Source organism: Pelobates fuscus, chromosome 6, assembly GCF_036172605.1.
Source record: "Pelobates fuscus isolate aPelFus1 chromosome 6, aPelFus1.pri, whole genome shotgun sequence".
Lineage (NCBI taxonomy): Eukaryota > Metazoa > Chordata > Amphibia > Anura > Pelobatidae > Pelobates > Pelobates fuscus.
Genome location: NC_086322.1, coordinates 288331290 through 288349281, shown reverse-complemented (window position 1 = coordinate 288349281; position 17992 = coordinate 288331290). Strand labels below are relative to the sequence as shown.

Below are 17992 nucleotides of genomic sequence, written 5' to 3'. Positions count from 1 at the left end.
TACACACAGTGTATCACAAAGAAAGGGGTATATAACAGCAAAGAATCAATTAACTGCAATAAAAAATGGCAAGTAATTTCCTCTTGTGTATACCTTGTCTGTGGGCCAGAACCTTGAGTCTGCATGAGGAGAACTGGTGTGACATCCCGGCTATTTCCACTCTGTGAGAATACAGACTTTGTTCCGGTTTGGCTGATTCTGGGAACAGACTGAGAACCCGGCAGAAGAAATGTTATAGTGATGGATAAAAGAAAAAGGTAACTACAACTTTGAGCTATAGCCTTACATGATTTGTTAACAGTCTAGCACATGCAATAGGAAGAAAGGCTATAAGGGAATAATATAAAAAAATTGGCAGAAGGGAAAAATGCGATATAAACCAAACAGGGAGAGGGGAAGAGACGTTCAGTTGTAAGTTCAAGGGGAGGGGGGGGGGGGTCAGTCTAGAAGGAACAATGTCTGAATGACTACAATATGACGAAACATACAAAATCATACTTAACATACCTTCTTCGCGGGGGCACCAGAGGATGGCACATCAAGGACACAGGAGGAATTGTAATTTTGTAAATAGGACCCATCTCCTGGACTGGGCGTTTCTAGTGGTAAAATCCCAAAACTGAGCAAAATAAAATATGGAAATGTAAGCTTGGCAAACAAAATGCTCACAGAATAAGCAGCGGTATTATGTTTGGGTATTAATATAGCCCCAACATACAACAGAGAGAATGCAGACAAATAGCGAACAAACATTGACACAAAAAACACAAAACAAAAAACACCTTGATGGCGAGCTGTCAATCTAGCAAATATGATCTCCCATTAGCAAGTCATAGACCCTACCTAGACTTGTAACAAGAACGAAAGCTTTCTCAGTTGTCAATCTGACTGATGGAGACCAACATGCGTCAGGTTGTATTGACTAGACGATAACACTGTTGCAAGAGACAAGCCTTAGAAGAACATGGATTGCCTCAACCATGAAACAAGCATTTCTAAATTGGGGAGTTTGCAGGAAGGGGACTAGTTTATTGAATCTTTAACAAACTCTTTGCTCCGTTGGCTTGGGACACAGCCCTTCTTGTCTAGCACATGCTTGTTTTGGCTACAATGATCTGTTAGGGTACCACATGTCCAATGTCAAGCAACGGCTTAGTGCTCACAGTAAATGTGTGGAACAGAACATAGGATGGTGGGCATCTGGCTGTTTTGGCTCCAAAGGACTGGACAGCCAATATGTAAACTGTAGATTCTCAACAGGAGGATATCCAGAGGCTGGTCCCGGGTGTAGAACCAAGTAAATGTGCTTGTCTTGTTTTTGCATGTGGAGTGGCCTTACCTTGGATATTGAAGTGCAGACACTTCAGCTAAAAAGAACAGCATGAGCAGACTGACAACACCATGCAAGATTGTCTTACCTCGGTGTGAGTGGGCTCAGTGCTGCTGGACCTCCTAACAAGCTGCGCCCGGTCTTTGGTTTGTTCTGCGCTTGTTTGGACAAGATGGAGGAACCAGTTCCCAGGGAAAAGGCATCAGGGGAGATGACTGCTTGATCTATATAGGTCACCGATGAATCCGTGTTCAGGGAGTATTTCGCATTGGAGGACTCTAGGTTCAGTCTGTTAAGTTCCTGCAAGAAGCAGACCGATGGCGGGCATCTTTACCTCCTTGGGAGTGGAGCATCTGACATTGCACTGCATGGCAATTTACACACACTCACTCTTGAGCATGCTGCCTGGCAGCCAACTCCTTGATAGAATACGTAGAGGCACACACTAGTCAGAGATCATGGTTTTAATTCTCCAGTCTCAAATATGAGCTACAAGCTCTGCAAGGAGCTTGGAACTGCAGCTCGGGAGTTTGATCACTAAAAACAAATTAACAAAATAATCTTGAAATGGTCTTCGACTCCGCTATAGTTGCAGCTTGGCTATTTTCTTAGGCATCCACACAAACATGCACAAGCAAAATGGTGCCAATTTCGTATTGTAATCTGCCAACAATCCATTTAAATGGTCTCTAAATGCTGGATATGCAAGATAAGTAGCCCTGAGCCCTGAAAATACAACACACTCAGTGATGCATACACTGCATGACCACGGAAATCAATATAAGTGGACCTTTCATTTGGTCTGTGCATGTTACTAAAATCAACATACAATAGCACTCACGCCATTCTCAATCTGTCATATCTGCTCATACATACTTTCTGAATACCAATAAACAATTTGGTCTCTAAAATCCAGGGATGGGGAATTATGCAGGTTGGGTAGTGGAGATTCTCATGGTCATGTAGTGGAAGGGAGGGTGGGAAGGTGAAACAGGCTGGGTGGTGGAGGTTCTCATGGTCAGTCAGTTGGGGGATGAAGCAGGCTGGGTAGCGGAGGTTCTCATGGTCTGTCAGTTGGGGGATGAAGTAGGCTGGGCAGCGGTGGTTCTCGTGGTCAGTTAGTTGGGGGGATGAAGCAGGTTGGGTAGCGGAGGTTCTCATGGTCAGTCAGTTGGGGGATGAAGCAGGCTGGGTAGCGGAGGTTCTCGTGGTCAGTCAGTTGGGGGATGAAGTAGGCTGGGTAGCGGTGATTCTCGTGGTCAGTCAGTTGGGGGATGAAGCAGACTGGGTAGCGGTGGTTCTCATGGTCTGTCAGTTGGGGGATGAAGTAGGCTGGGCAGCGGTGGTTCTCGTGGTCAGTTAGTTGGGGGGATGAAGCAGGCTGGGTAGCGGAGGTTCTTGTGGTCAGTCAGTTGGGGGATGAAGTAGGCTGGGTAGCGGTGATTCTCGTGGTCAGTCAGTTGGGGGATGAAGCAGGCTGGGTAGCGGAGGTTCTCATGGTCTGTCAGTTGGGGGATGAAGTAGGCTGGGCAGCGGTGGTTCTCGTGGTCAGTTAGTTGGGGGGATGAAGCAGGTTGGGTAGCGGAGGTTCTCATGGTCAGTCAGTTGGGGGATGAAGCAGGCTGGGTAGCGGAGGTTCTCGTGGTCAGTCAGTTGGGGGATGAAGTAGGCTGGGTAGCGGTGATTCTCGTGGTCAGTCAGTTGGGGGATGAAGCAGACTGGGTAGCGGTGGTTCTCATGGTCAGTTAGTTGGGGGATGAAGCAGGCTGGGTAGTGGAGGTTCATGGTCAGTCAGTTGGTGAATGAAGTAGGCTAGCAAGTAAAGGCTCTCACATGGTCAGTAACTTGAGGAGATATAGCAGGCTGGGTAGTGATCATAATACTGGCCTAAAGAGCTTTCAGTCTGCAACAAATTTGGCATCCTTCACTTAATTTATCATGACATCACAGCAGCACAGCACACTTACAGAATATAGAAGATATGTGAATATACGCACACTTACTATAGTGTCTTGGGGAGTCTCCATTAACACTGAGTCTGATTGCCTGTGGCTTATGATGCTGTGCGTATTCACCATTAACGTGCAGGAGTTAGGCAGGCAGCTACTAAAATTCTGGAGGGAGGTTAGTTTAAAGATCTGTTCAGGGTCTGGCTTCTCACCTTTGGGGGGGGGGGGGGGGGAAGGGGAGAAAAGAGGAAAAGAAAAATAATTTTGTTTAGAAATGTCAGTCCACTGGAAAAAGTCATATGTAACTCACCATAAAATAAAAGCTTAAAGGAAAATTTGATTTTTTTTTAATTAAACCAATAGCCTTGGTAATTTTTTTTATTTATAAGAAATACACAAAAAAGCTGGAGGCTAGCGGCTACTCCTGCACTATGGACTGATAATCTTGAGTCCTCTTTGGTTGGAAGTGCCGCTTATCTGGAACCATCCCAAGGCACATTTTTGGGGGATTCCTGATGCTTACACACAAAGTCAGGATCCATAAATGCACACTAATATTTTAGTACAGTTTTTGGTTGGATAAGCGGTGCATCTGACCAAGAAGGACTTAAACATGGCTGTGGAGATACAAAGAAAATAGTTTTTCAAATTAGAACTTTACATTTACGGGGCCGCAGTTGGCCCCGCTTTGATCCAGCACCATGGCTTGGCTTTAGATCATCAAATTTGATGATTACAGCTAATCCAATGTTTTCCCACACAAAAGCATTAGAAGGCTATTGCACATGCACGTCACAACGCTGTGCCAATCAGCATCTCCTCATAGAGGTGCATTGAATCAATGCTGAATATCAGTACTGCTCTAGTCTGCCACTAGGGTTGTTCCTAGGCAGCAATATAAACAACACTGACTCTTCACTGAAAATGCAGTGCAGGGACAGGCTATGGACACCATGGCAACCATACAAAGCTGTAGTTGTTCTGATGGAAAGTGTCCCTTTAAAAACAGCACAGAATTATGAACAGGGTTGCCCCCTCCAACATTTTTCCTGGACACATTCTTGTCTGCATGTTAATGGGCAGAACACAAAGGTTCCTCCTTGTAGTATGCAGCATTCACATGAAGCAGAAATAAATACGTTAAAATAATCACGGGCATTCCTTTGTTTTCCTCGTTGGTTAATGAATCATTCTCCTTGTATCATGTGAATGCTACATTTTACACTTTCACATGCACAAAGAAGAAACCGACATTCAGGAAAACAAAGCTTTGGCGATCCCAGTGACAAGTCAGAAAGCATGGCCAAATACTGGCTGAGTAAATTCACAAATGTCTGCAGTTCTGAGGTCCAGTTTTACAGAGCGAGAATATCTGCTTATAAAATGTAATAAGCCTAAATACATAAAATAAAAAATGTACACACATATACAGCCTAAAGATGTATTCATTTGTTACATCCCAGCACTGGTTTGCCCATTTATTTAATTACTTTTATACCATCTTTGTGTTATAAACTTAATATAGCAAAATAAAAAAAACACAAACAAAAAAAACCCACAAGAACAAAACAAGTTTATAGAGCCATTTACAATCTCTATGTGCAATCTACTTTTTGTTCTGTACTTTATATACAGATCTGAAAAAAATAATAATAAATAAATTAAAAAACAAACAAAAAAAAAAAACACTTTATATTTCAAATCACTGCAGTTTCCACCACCCTTTTATGCAGCGCACAGCATCAGCTGTAAAGAGGTTACTTCCTTTCACTTGTAAACATAACAAAAACGATGCAGCCCTGGTTATGCACAGGGACAGTTGGCCATCCTCAACAGAAAATGTATTCTCCCTTACCCTCGGAGAATTACTCAATATTTAACATGAACAAAAAAAAATGCATCAAAAAACAAACACGGCAAGGGACACATGGCTATGCAGATAGTCAAAATGTATGTGGTTCCCCCCCACCATAATGTCTTTAATATCACAAAGACTTACCTATTTCACATAGTGATTCAAATGGGGACCACAGAAAGGGATTTAAACTAAGGCTCTTTTGGTAACATTCAGATCCTTTGGCCAGTCGATCTGTTTTGCTGTAAAAGGAAAGGAAGGTAACGAAGCTTTAGAAATTGTCTTAACTTACAAACAAGTCAAATGAGGAAACATTACAGTTTTAGATACTAGGACCACCTTCTAAAATGTTACACCAATTGAGCAAAGCAAAGGCATGCTCCTTCACAAAAAGAAAAATACCACTGCACATTGATTTCCCTTTAAATAAATGTCCAGGCTGCGCTCTACATGCATTTTTCTGCTGGATGTCGATGGTACAGTTTAGCAAATACAATTTGCCATTTGATTCGGCTTCTTCACAAAGAACTATAAAAACTTGCTGGAGAACTTGTTCCCCTGCTGTAGCCTAAACAGAACATCACATATGTGAACTGCAATGTGATAGGATGTTGTACTGAGGCTTAAAGGGACACTCCATTGTCCAAAACACAGATTTCCCAATGCAGCTCAATGAGAAGTCAATGCAAAGCAGGTGCTCTGGGTCATTGCGGCCTACTGAGCTTCGCTCCACTGAGCCAACCAAACCAGGAATTAACAGGACTGACTGTCTAACTACATGGGATGCTTAACAAGGTTCCTTTATAAAAGTGTAATTTTCTATTGAAAACTACACTCTTTGAAGAAAAAAAAAAAAGTAAAACAAAATAAAGCATTTAAGCAACCTAAGGTGATTTAGGGGTCTGAAGTGTCGACCTAAAATTTTCTACAATAACTTACTAATCGCGCACAAAAGCATTCCCAAACAATCCTTAAACTACTTCTAGAATAACATGTGACCACAAGAAAATTAAATTAACGATCGGTATGTTTCAGAGGGTAACTAGAGGACTATTAAAACAAAAAACAAACAGATAGCTGTAAATTCATGGTTTCTTGAGTTTCTGTGCCCATGGGGGGCTTTCCAAAGTCCAATTTAGGTATTATGGTGATGCATAATTGTAATTCTCTGTTTGCATTGTGGATTTCATTGTGTTTGGCCTCAACGTAAACCTTTTGAGATTATGTTATCTCAATATTGAGATGCCATTATAGATCAGAATCAATAGCTTAGATATTGGATCTGGAAAATTCATTCTCCAACTCTGCTATAGTCCTAACCTAACAAATTTGATTTAAATTGTGTTAACTATTTTCAAATAATGGTTTAGCACATAATAATCTTGGCAATCTAACTGGCACTTATTGGGTAGATTTACACAAAGCAATTAATCAGTCAGAAAGGAAAGATATTCTTCAAGTGCTGCACAAGGAATTTCTAGAGCATGAAAAAGGTTATATCTAAATGTATGATAAAGGGTTACTCCAAGCACCATGAGCACGTTAGTGATTTGAAGTGGTCATGGTGCCTGGAGTCTGTGTGTGCAGCATCGGTTTGTAACACTACTAGAACTAGCGTTCCGGGCAGGCTAATGTACAAATCAGTGCCACTTTCTATGCCGCTCATTCATTGGCTGATGCTCTCAGTCAAAGAACGAGCAGCGGGACCAGCATCCGGCTTCTGCAGCAGTCCCAGGAGTCCCAGGTAAAAGGGGAAACTGTTGCAAAACGGTTTGCCTCACTACCGGGTATAGTGTCAGAGTACTCTTGGCATCATAAACACTACAGCGGAGAAACCTTTTAATGAACGATCTTCAAGAAGTACATTTACATGAAACGCGTTGGATTCCCCCCCCCCTCCTCTGTGGAATTCCCATAGAGCTAATGTGAGTCTTTCCTGGCAGAGTGTTTTTTTTTTTTACATTGAAGGATGTTTTGGAACAAGTTGAAATAAATGATTGCTTTTAAAGAAAACAGCACCTTGTGAAGCACTGGACACTTTACAGTTACTTCTATTGCTATTTACAACAGTGAAGGGCCATCGATGAAATCTAGCAGGAGGCATACTTTATGGTTTCTACCAAACTTTTTAAGTGAACATTACAGCCTAGCAAGTGCATCACAGATAAAAACGGTTACAATAATGCTGGATGGATTCTGTTCTTAACAATTAGTTTGCTCTATAAGTGCAATCTTTCTGCCTTTTCCTCGGCTCCCAGAATACAGCTGGTGGGATGCCACGGCTTGCAGTTCAGGTGTTCGACTTCTACAGTTGAAAGCTATTGAATGTAACTCCCAGAGCATCTTGCCTGGCTGAATCACCTGCTAGTTTGGTAACAGTTCACTGAAAACACCACAAGCCAGGGGATTTCCAGCAATGCAAGAAGTTCAAATGGAAAGATCTTATTTATTAATCAATTGTATTTAATGCATTATGAAATAAAGTGACCGTACCAATATACATGGCCGAGCAGCGATAGAGTAAAGCAGGCAGAATCTCCAAACTCCGTGACTATTTCCTCCTGGGTTTTCTGCTTGTTGAGCACACCGCCAGACAGGATCTGCTCACTCTCTGCCAGCCTGCAGGGAAAGAGGACACAAGAGATCTACAGGGATGGGTAGAAGGAGAGATGAAAGAACAGATCCAGTGAAGGACAGAACAAGGTAATCAGTAGGATATAAGGGAGAGGGAATGGACAGGTAGATGCATCACCGATTTTTTGATAGGGAGCGGACATGAAAAAGGAACATTTAGGAAATGGGAGAGAAAATGCTGCAGGACAAAAAAGGAAAATGGGGTGAGGAGTGCAACAAAGTGTAAAAAAGAGTGGAGATCATGGAAAGTGAAAACAGGGAGGGAAAAAAAAAAAAGAAAAGAAACAATTGGAACCTGCAGCCGAGTTGCTCAAAAGGAACTCTATAGTCGCTAGAAAAGCTTAATGTAGTTCTGGTGCATATAGCCTGTCCTTGCAGGCTAATCATTGCATTTCACAGAAAAGGGCAGTGTTTACATTGCTGCCTAAGTCAACCTCTAGAGGCTGTCACTTAGACAGCCACTAGACATGTTTGCTGGGCAAGGTCCTGCAATCTTTGTGCTGCATGGAGACTATGAATGCTCCCCAGTAATATTAGGAACACTGGTTTGTATTTCTAACACTACAGTGTTCCTTTAAAGATGTAGGGTGGGAAAAAAGAGCTAAGTATACATGTCAACATTATGAAATCACTCAATCTCAGATGATCTAAAAGTTAAAAAGTTAAAGTCAACACTAAAATGAAACAGACACAATAAGAGAGTGATTCCACGTATCATATAGTAAGAGTTTTATTAACCTACAGAGAGCGATATTAGTCGATAACAAGGCATGCTGGCTGCTTCAAACCCTCCCTACTTTCCACATAACTGACCAATTGAGGAGCTTCTGTGGTTTAGCCACACACACTCCTTAATGAGCTGTAACATGTAACCTTTTCATTTTAAATACTAGACAGGTTCCCTTTAAATCCATCCAGGATATGTTGGCTACAGGAGACAGAAACAATGTGTTGTATAGAGAGAAGGGAGGACATTATAAAAGACAATTTAAGGCAAAGAAGGCATGAAACAGGAAGGGATAAATGGAAGTTACTCACTTGCTTAGGTCCACACAGCACTTTGCAAGGAGGTATTTACATTGTGGAGTGGCACAGCTATGGGTTTTTAAAAGACGGTACGCCTTGTAAGCCTTTCCTGAGCGGTAATAACACGTGGCCAGCAGAAATAAAGCCTCTTCTGAATGCACTGCAAATCACAGCAAAGAACAGATTGAAAAACACATGGATCTTTATCAAAAGTATCCCATTAAACATTCAGAAATTTATCATCATCAAGGAATGTAGTATTTTACCACTGAGTGAGTACAATATACACAGGGCACTACACTGTTTTGTAAAAGTTGCGGTCACCCCCATGAGAATTTCATAAAGATAACACTTTTCACTAAACTTCCATTTTACCGAGGACATCATAAGACAAAGCAGGGAGTCCTTTATCTTAATATACTTCCCAAGCCTGACAAAACTTGACAAATGGCGGAGCTACTGGTCACTTTTTGTCGTTGTGATGGCTGTGGGCAAAGAGCGTTATCTATTGAGACTCCCACAATCCTCCCTAAACCTTAGTGTCACATACTCTTACAAAATGCACGAGAGAACACGGACATGAGCCGACGAGGACTCACCGGATGAGAAGGCAGGGGCTGCAAAAGGACAGGTTCAGGTAAGTAAAACACACCTTGAACACAGAGACTACTGAACTGCAAGCAGAGCAGTCACCATCAGGGATCCTTGCAATACATGCAGATAGGAGAACATAGGAGTAATCTTTCCTTTTACTAAAACGAAGAGCAGGAAACAACCTTACTTGGAACAATGAGCAGACCAGGGTGCAGTGTGAGAAGCTGGAAACATCAAAGAATTGCGCTATTTTAAGGAGAACTCATAGGAGGATGTGTCTGTAGAAAAACAAACTGTTTTTGGAGTTCATCATCGCTTCTCCTGTTTTAAAGTGGGAACCGCAGCCCAATGATTAGAATGCCAGGAGGACGGACACCGACTCCATTCCATAGTAAGGGGAAAACGATTTTACAATGTTTTGCCTCTTACCTGGGGAAGCAACACCATACTTAAAGGGACACTATAGGCACCAAACCGATTCAGCTTAATGAAGCAATATTTGTATATAGAACATGTCCCTGCTGTCTCACTGCTCAATTATTTGCCATTTAGGAGTTATATCATTTTGTTTATGCAGCCCTAGTCACACCTCCCAGCATGTGACTTACACAGCCTTCCTAAACACTTCATGTAAAGAGTCATCTAATGTTTACACTTCCTTTATTGCAAATTCTGTTTAATTTAGAATTTCTTATCTCCTGCTCTGTTAATAGCTTGCTAGACCCTGCAGGACCCTCCTGTGCCTAATTAGAGTTCAATTTACAGAGCAGGAGATAAAAACTTTTAAAGTAAGTACATCTGATTGGAAGTGAAACCATTTTTCCCCCAAGCAGGTTGTGTGAGTCACAGCTAGGGGAGGTGTGGCTAGGGCTGTATAAACAGAAACAAACATGATTTAACTCCTAAAACAGCAAAGAATTGACCAGTGAGACTGCAGGGACATGATCTATACACCAACTGCTTAATTAACCTGAAGTTGTTTTGGTGACTATAGTGTCCCTTTAACACTGCACATGCAGGGTTTTCTCACCATGACCCCTTTAACACACTGAAATGGTTATGGTGCTTGGGGTAACTGTTTAAAAGAGACACTATAGGCATCCAGACCACTTCAGCTCACTGGATTGGTCTGGGTGCAGTGTTCCAGTCAGTTTAACCCTGCAGTTGCAATTATTGATAAACTGTAACAATTACCTTGCAGAGTTAATTCCACCTCACCTTGCATGAGGACATCCAGCATCAGTTAAAACCTCACTGGAAAGCATTGATTCAAAGCTTTTTTATGGGGTTGTCCTAATGCGATGCATTAGGTCTCTGCTGTCATTGCAGGAGGAGCAAAGACAGAGTCTGACCCAGCGCCGAGAGGGAGGGGCAAGGGGGGAGGAACTGTAGGCTAGCAATCGTATTACTAGCCTAAAGTTTTCCTTTAAATAACAGTGGAAAGATACTCACCACTGGGTGCCCACTGTTTACAATGTGCAGAGAAGAGAAAACTGTTGCAGCAAGCGTTTATGGGACATGTAGTTCTGCAGTCACAATAGTTTCATTCATGTTAGATATATAAATTATTCCAAGCACCATTACTTCGTTGATATGAAGTGGTCATGGTTCCTGGAGTCTGTATGTGCAGCATTTCAACGCTACATATACAAAGATTAACCCTTTGCTCCCAGAGATCTAACTCCACCTCTGGCAGCATCACTGGGGTGAAATCAGCCGGCCCCAGACTAGAGTTCCAAACTGGCTAATGTCGATTCTGTGCATATTTCGTTGACAGTATTAAGTATTGTTTAATTTGTTAATATGTGACCGTGCAGGTGAAACCACATACCTTCTGCATAGAGTCTTTCTGCTAGGAATACGGCATCTCTGTATGCGTAGTGATTTAATGCCTGCCATATAGCACCCTGGACAAAAGAGAGAACAGAGAAATGGACAATGAATGGACATCACATAATAAACAAAAACCTCAAGTAAACCTTAACTATCACAGCAGAGTACAAGGCCCAAATTCCAATAAATCTCATCACGAACAAACACTGCAAACACTATTACTGTTATCTCAACAATTCACACTACAGGCACTATCGGCCTTTTACAGTGAGTCGAAGAGCTTAACTCAGTCATGATAGATAGTGTGCTGGGATGGCCACAGCTGCACACAAAGGAGACAAATTTATGAAAGGGTCATGTTCTGAAAAGTGGTGTAAATTTTTTTTAAAAAGGTGCGAAGAAACCAATGGAATGTGTCGGCAGGCCCACTGCGATCGCCCCCTTTCCCCCCCAGAACACGATGCATTGATTAATCACCCCTTGATTCAGCCACCTGTCACCTGTATTTCCACTACTCACATCGGATGAGTGGAACTGCTCATTAAACTCATAGCTGCCATAAAGAGTTTGTACACACTGCTGTGTGCAGTGATTGCCTGAGCCGCTTGTGTTCAGCTTTGCTCTTTCTAAGGAGGCCAGAAAGATCTTTCTTGCTCGTTCCGGATGTGCATGCAAGCCACACGCACAACCTGGAGAAAATGACAAATGCCCACTCTGCTATGTGAGAACTAGAAGGCCTGGCTTATTACAGCACTGATTTGGAAAAACTGCTGCAGCATTGTTTATATTATAGGGTTAATGGAACAGGGGCACTACACCCAGACCACTTCAATGAGATTAAGTGGACTGCACACTTATCCTGTTCCTTTAACAGAGCAGGAAATAAGAAATTCTAACTGTATGTATTCATTGGGGTATATCTCTTCTCTTGTTCCCTCTTCTTTTCTGGTCTATTGTATTTTTTTTTTTTACGCTTGACGAATCTTGACAAAGGTTGAAGCTATTTGTCAAGTATAATTTTCCCATAATACGCACCTTTCCATCCAATCCTTCTCTATTTCCAATTACGAGGACCTCACATGTGCAGGATTTATATCTCATTGCCTACTATGGTCAGACGATGGCACGTTGCAGGGACACTAATAACTAGTAGAGTTGTAGGAAGGTAAATTATATAAAAAAATAAAATAAAATAAAATAGGGGTCAAGCCATGACAAAAATGCTTTAAGTTGTTATGGTGGCAGGAATGCCCAGGTGTCCCCTTACCTTCAGGAGTAACCCTGGTCTGTGGCAGCCCGGCTAAATCTTCCTCATACCACATAGAGGAAGGAGGCTGCACCATCACTACGGATTAGCAATATTGTATCCAGGAATAGAATGTTGAATCTGGCAACCCTTATTAATGTATTTAGAATGTTATAATATTGCTGGACAATTTCCACTCATTGGGACACTCTTTAAAAGTTAAGAATAAAAAGATAAAGGTTTACATTAAATATTATAACCAATACAGCCTGCAGTAGCTCAGAGTACCCTTTAAGGCAAAGCCTTTAGCAACAGATGACCCCATTACCTGGGTTCCTGCCGGGCTCCGATGGTCTCTGGCAGTCCAGCGACGTGTTCCCAGCTTCTGCAGAAGCGGTCGACATTCATTGGCTGAGAGCATCAGCTGACTCTCAGCCAATGACTCATTTTGTGCAATGAAATCTGCACAGAATTTACATTAGCGAACCCAAAACTCTAGTTTCAGACAATTTCTTGAAGGTGAACTTACTCCTCTGCCAACTAAGGTTTTAATCTCTGTTTTATAGCCAAACACTGCAAATATAGTCTCCAGGTACCTAGTGCACCTAAAACCATTGCAGTGATCATTGTGCTTGGAGTAATTCTTTAAACTCACCATTCATCAATTGCCGCAACTGTCTCTTCACAGCAACTAGGAAAATATAAAAGCTTTGGGGGCCATAGATAGTCACCACTGGGACGATCTATGGCCCCCGAAGCTTTTATTTTACTGCATCAATTAAGTCCTTGTAATCCTTTTCTACGATAAGGTGTAGCTATGTAAAGTAGGATCATGCCGAGCGTGGGGACACCTAACTGGAAGGACATAAAAGGAATATTCTAAAAAAAAAAAATTATAAAAATGTAATTTTAACGTTAAAGTGTTCAGAGGATTTTTTATGACTCCTCCCCCCTCCTCTAAAGACAAGAAATTGTATTCACCAGTAACTGCACCACATTCTCTTTTGAGATTCATCTAGATTATCTATTGTCCAATCCAACGCTTCTCGTAGAGAAACACTGGGGACCTACACAGAATAGTCAAGCTCAGCCAATTGGATGCTTGACTCCAATGCTTCTGTATGAGAAGCATTCACAGAGTTTGGCAGTTAGTTGAAAGTCTTTAAACAAGGAAGTGCCTCTAGTGAGGGTCAGTGTGACATTCACTAGGGGTGTGTTCTTTGCCGAATGTAAACACTGCCAGTTGTCTGAATTAGTAAATCTTACTGAATATGTAAATACTTACCTGTGCTGTTTAAAAAACATATACCCATATACAGTCTTATCATCCTAACCTTTCTCCAAAACCCCACGTCCAGTTTGCAGCTCACCTAATGCCAGGATCAAACCTTTCTCCACATTTACCTCACTGATGAGCAAACCAATCTGATTTATACCACCAACAATCCCACAATTCTCCAATTACTGAATTGAAATTCTTAACTCTTTATTTACTCCTCTGCCCTTCTGATGAGCTCTCCTGTTCCCAGTGTACCCACTGCTGAGCTCCCCATTCCCCCGATTTACCCTAGTGATGTACTATACATGCCATTCATCCATCTGAACAGCTCCCCGCTCAGAACTTCCTGTACCACTATATAGAGCTCTCTATTTCCCTAATGCAGACCTCCCCCTTCCTCCCTCCACAGAACTCTTAATTCCACCCCCACACAGAGCTCCCCATTCCTCCCCTCTACACAGTGCTCCCCATTCCCCAGCCTTGCTGCCCTGTCCCCTATATATGAGCGCAGCCTGTCTCCCCAAGGAAAATTATGTAGTGGTAGTGCCTTTGTGGTCTAGTGGTGGTTCCCTGTGGTGTATATTATGTAGTGGTTGTCTTCCTGTGGTGTATATTGTGTGTATTATGTAGTGGTGGTGACAGTGTAGTGGTTGTTCCCCCTGTGGTGTATATTATGCAGTGGTTGTTCTCCTTGTGGTGTAGACTGTGTATATTACATAGTGGTGGTCCTTCTGTGGTGTAGTGGTGGTGGTTCCCTGGGATGTGTATTATGTAGTGATGGTCTTCCTGTGGTGTAGACTGTATATTATGTAGTGGTTGTTCTCCATGTGGTGTATATTATATAGTGGTGGTTGCCTGGGATGTGTATTATGTAGTGTTGGCCCCCCTGTGGTGTATATTACATAGTGGTGGTCCCCCTGTGATGTAGTGGTGGTTCCCTGGGATGTGTAATATATAGTAGTAGTTGTTCCCCCTGTGGTGTCAGTGTAGTGGTGGTAGTATTGTTGTGTGGTGTTATTGGTATTATGCACTAGTGGTGGGAGTGTGGTGTAGTGTGATGTGTTGGTGTCAGTGTAGGAGTGGTAGTAGTAGTGGTAGTGGGGTGTCAGTGTGCTGTAGTGGTGGTAGTAATGGAGTCATTGGTAGTATGCAGTAGTAGTTATGATGTTAGTGTAGTGGTGGTAGTATGCAGTAGTAGTGGTGGTAGTAGTGTGATGTGGTGTTGGTGGTAGTGTAGTGTGCAGTGGTGGTGGTAGTGTTGTGTCAGTGTGCTGTAGTGGTGGTGGTAGTCTTGGTAGTGTGGTGTAGGTGCTGTAGTAGCAGTGATGGTAGTGTTAGTGTTGGTAGTATACAGTGGTAGTGGTGCTGGTAGTGTTAGTGTTGGTAGTATACAGTGGTAGTGTTGGTGGTATACAGGGGTAATAGTATTAGTGTTGGTGGTATACAGGGGTAGTAGTATTAGTGTTGGTGGTATACAGGGGTAGTAGTATTAGTGTTGGTGGTATACAGTGTATTGTGATGCAGTAGTGTTGGTATCTATTGGTTGTGTTGGTAGTAGTATACAGTGTTGTTGGTGTCAGTGTGCTGTAGTGGTGATGGTGATAGTATTAGTGGTGCTGGTAATATGCTGTGCTAGTATCTATTGGTGGTGTTGGTAGTGTAATACAGTGCAGTGTTTGTCAGTACAGTGACAAACAGTGTAGTACAGTGTAGTGGTGTCAGTGTGATGTGCTGATAGTAGTGATGGTAGTGTGATGTACTGGTAGTAGTGTGATGTGCTGATAGTGGTGGTGGCAGTGTGATATGCTGGTAGTAGTGTGATGTGCTGATAGTGGTGGTGGCAGTGTGATGTGCTGATAGTAGTGTGATGTGCTGGTAGTAGTGGTGGTAGTGTAGTATACAGTTCAGTGTTGGTATCTCTGGGTGGTGTTGGTAGGATGCAGTAGTAGTGGTGATAGTGTGATGTGCTGGTAGTAGTGGTGGTGGCAGTGTGGTATTAATGTTGGTATCTCTGGGTAGTGTGATGCAGTAGTGTTATTATTAGTGTTGGTGGTGTCAGTAGTAGACAGTGCAGTGGTGGTATTAATAGTGTTGGTATCTATTGGTGGTGTTGGTAGTGTGATGCAGTGTTGCTGTTGATGGTGGTGATAGTAGTAGACAGTGCAGTGTTGGTATTTCTCTGGGTGTCAGTGTAGTGTTGGTGGTGACAGTGTGGTATTAATAGTGTTAGTATACAGTAGTGTTAGTATTAATGTTGGTGGTGTCAGTGGTGGTAGTGTAGTACACAGTGCAGTGTTGGTATCTCTGGGTGTCATTGTAGTGGTGGTGGCAGTGTTAGTATTAGTGTTAGTATCTATGGGTGTTAGTGTAGTGGGGGTGGCGGTGGCATTGTTAGTATCTCTGGGTGTCAGTGTAGTGGTGGTGGCAGTGTTAGTATCTCCGGGTGGCAGTGTAGTGGTGGTGGCAGTGTTAGTATCTCTGGGTGTCAGTGTGGTGGTGGTGGCAGTGTTAGTATCTCTGGGTGTCAGTGTAGTGGTAGTGGTGGTGGCAGTGTTAGTATCTCTGGGTGTCAGTGTAGTGGTGGTGGCAGTGTTAGTATCTCCGGGTGTCAGTGTAGTAGTGGTGGTGGCAGTGTTAGTATCTCTGGATGGTGGCAGTGTTAGTATTAGTATCTCTGGGTGTCAGTGTAGTAGTGGTGGTGGTGGTGTCAGTATCTCTGGGTGTCAGTGTAGTGGTAGTGGTGGCGGCAGTGTTAGTATCTCTGGGTGGTGGGGGTGGTGGCAGTGTTAGTATCTCTGGGTGGTGGGGTGGTGGCAGTGTTAGTATTAGTATCTCCGGGTGGCAGTGTAGTGGTGGCGGCATTGTTAGTATCTCTGGGTGGTGGGGGTGGTGGCAGTGTTAGTATTAGTGTTAGTATCTCCGGGTGGCAGTGTAGTGGTAGCGGCAGTGTTAGTATCTCTGGGTGGTGGGGGTGGTGGCAGTGTTAGTATCTCTGGGTGGTGGGGGTGGTGGCAGTGTTAGTATCTCTGGGTGTCAGTGTAGTGGTGGTGGCAGTGTTAGTATCTCCGGGTGGCAGTGTAGTGGTGGTGGTGGTGGCAGTGTTAGTATCTCTGGGTGTCAGTGTAGTAGTGGTGGTGGTGGCAGTGTTAGTATCTCTGGGTGTCAGTGTAGTGGTAGTGGTGGCGGCAGTGTTAGTATCTCTGGGTGGTGGGGGTGGTGGCAGTGTTAGTATCTCTGGGTGGTGGGGGTGGGGGCAGTGTTAGTATCTCTGGGTGTCAGTGTAGTGGTGGTGGTGGTGGCAGTGTTAGTATCTCCGGGTGGCAGTGTAGTGGTGGTGGTGGTGGCAGTGTTAGTATTGTTGTTGGTATTTCTCTATTTGTGTCCGGGCTCCCGGCTCCCACTGGCCGCATTCCCGGGTTAGGCCTGAGGCCTCGGTGTGTAGTAGTGATCTCTGCCGGGCCCTGTGTTACCTGGACGGGCTCCTGCAGTACCGTCATCCTCCGGCCTTCCTCCCGGCCCCCGGTGTGCGCGCTCTCCCCCGCTGTCGGGACCGCTCTCACTGTCGGCGACTCTCAGGACGTCAATCGGGCGGCTCCGGCTCATTTAAACTCACAGCGACCGTTACCGGGGAGGCCGCCGGAGACAGCCGAGTCCTGGCCGGAAACACCCGAGCGCCGTCGGAATGCTTAGAACGCTGACGGAAAGACCCGACGGGAGCCGTGGGAAGTCTAAGTCGGAACCCTAGCTCCCAGAGCAGCAGGGTGCTGACGGAAAAAGCCGAGCGTCACAAAAATGTTCCGGAAATGAACGATAATAGGAGACAGAAAGGTCGCTCTCTAGCGGTGGCTCGAGGAATTACAAGAATTACAATAGTTTCTCCATTATTGTAAAATGCAAAAATGTTAGTGTTCATGGATTTTATTATTTATTTGCTTAACATTTTCACTAGTTTTTTTTTATTATTAATTATTATTATTATTATTATTATTTTACTTACATGAGTCAGTTTGGCTGTCCATGGCATATATGCTGAATTAACCCCTGCACTGCTGTGAAATGGGTGCATGTGAAGTTACTCTGCTCTAGGTACAGCTCAGCGCAGATGCACTTGTACAGCATTTCTTCGTTGCTATAGATACTCTAAGATACTCATTCTGCACCCCACAGAGTTCCCCGCTGTCCTGATTTTGGCGTGGCTGTCCCTATTTTAGCGTCCTGTCCCTTTGCCCTAATAATATTCTGTGGT

At 43.4% G+C, this 17992-nt stretch overlaps 1 protein-coding gene across 4 annotated transcripts in view; it reads right to left on the bottom strand.

The window, feature by feature from the left end:
- The window catches only part of CDC27 (cell division cycle 27), a 29335-nt gene extending 11881 nt beyond the window's left edge, over positions 1–17454 (bottom strand). For 2 of the 4 annotated variants that reach the window (XM_063459383.1, XM_063459384.1), the window contains exons 1-9: positions 17217–17454; positions 11220–11295; positions 8807–8954; positions 7628–7753; positions 5279–5376; positions 3328–3491; positions 1419–1630; positions 508–619; positions 94–209 (exon numbers count right to left, since the gene is read on the bottom strand). In XM_063459383.1, coding sequence (XP_063315453.1) covers positions 94–209; positions 508–619; positions 1419–1630; positions 3328–3491; positions 5279–5376; positions 7628–7753; positions 8807–8954; positions 11220–11295; positions 17217–17243 — 1079 coding nt within the window. In that variant the 5' untranslated portion in view covers positions 17244–17454. The remainder of the gene's footprint in view (positions 1–93; positions 210–507; positions 620–1418; positions 1631–3327; positions 3492–5278; positions 5377–7627; positions 7754–8806; positions 8955–11219; positions 11296–17216) is intronic. The other 2 variants (XM_063459386.1, XM_063459385.1) reach the window with 2 other exon arrangements.
- Positions 17455–17992: the final 538 nt, after the last annotated feature.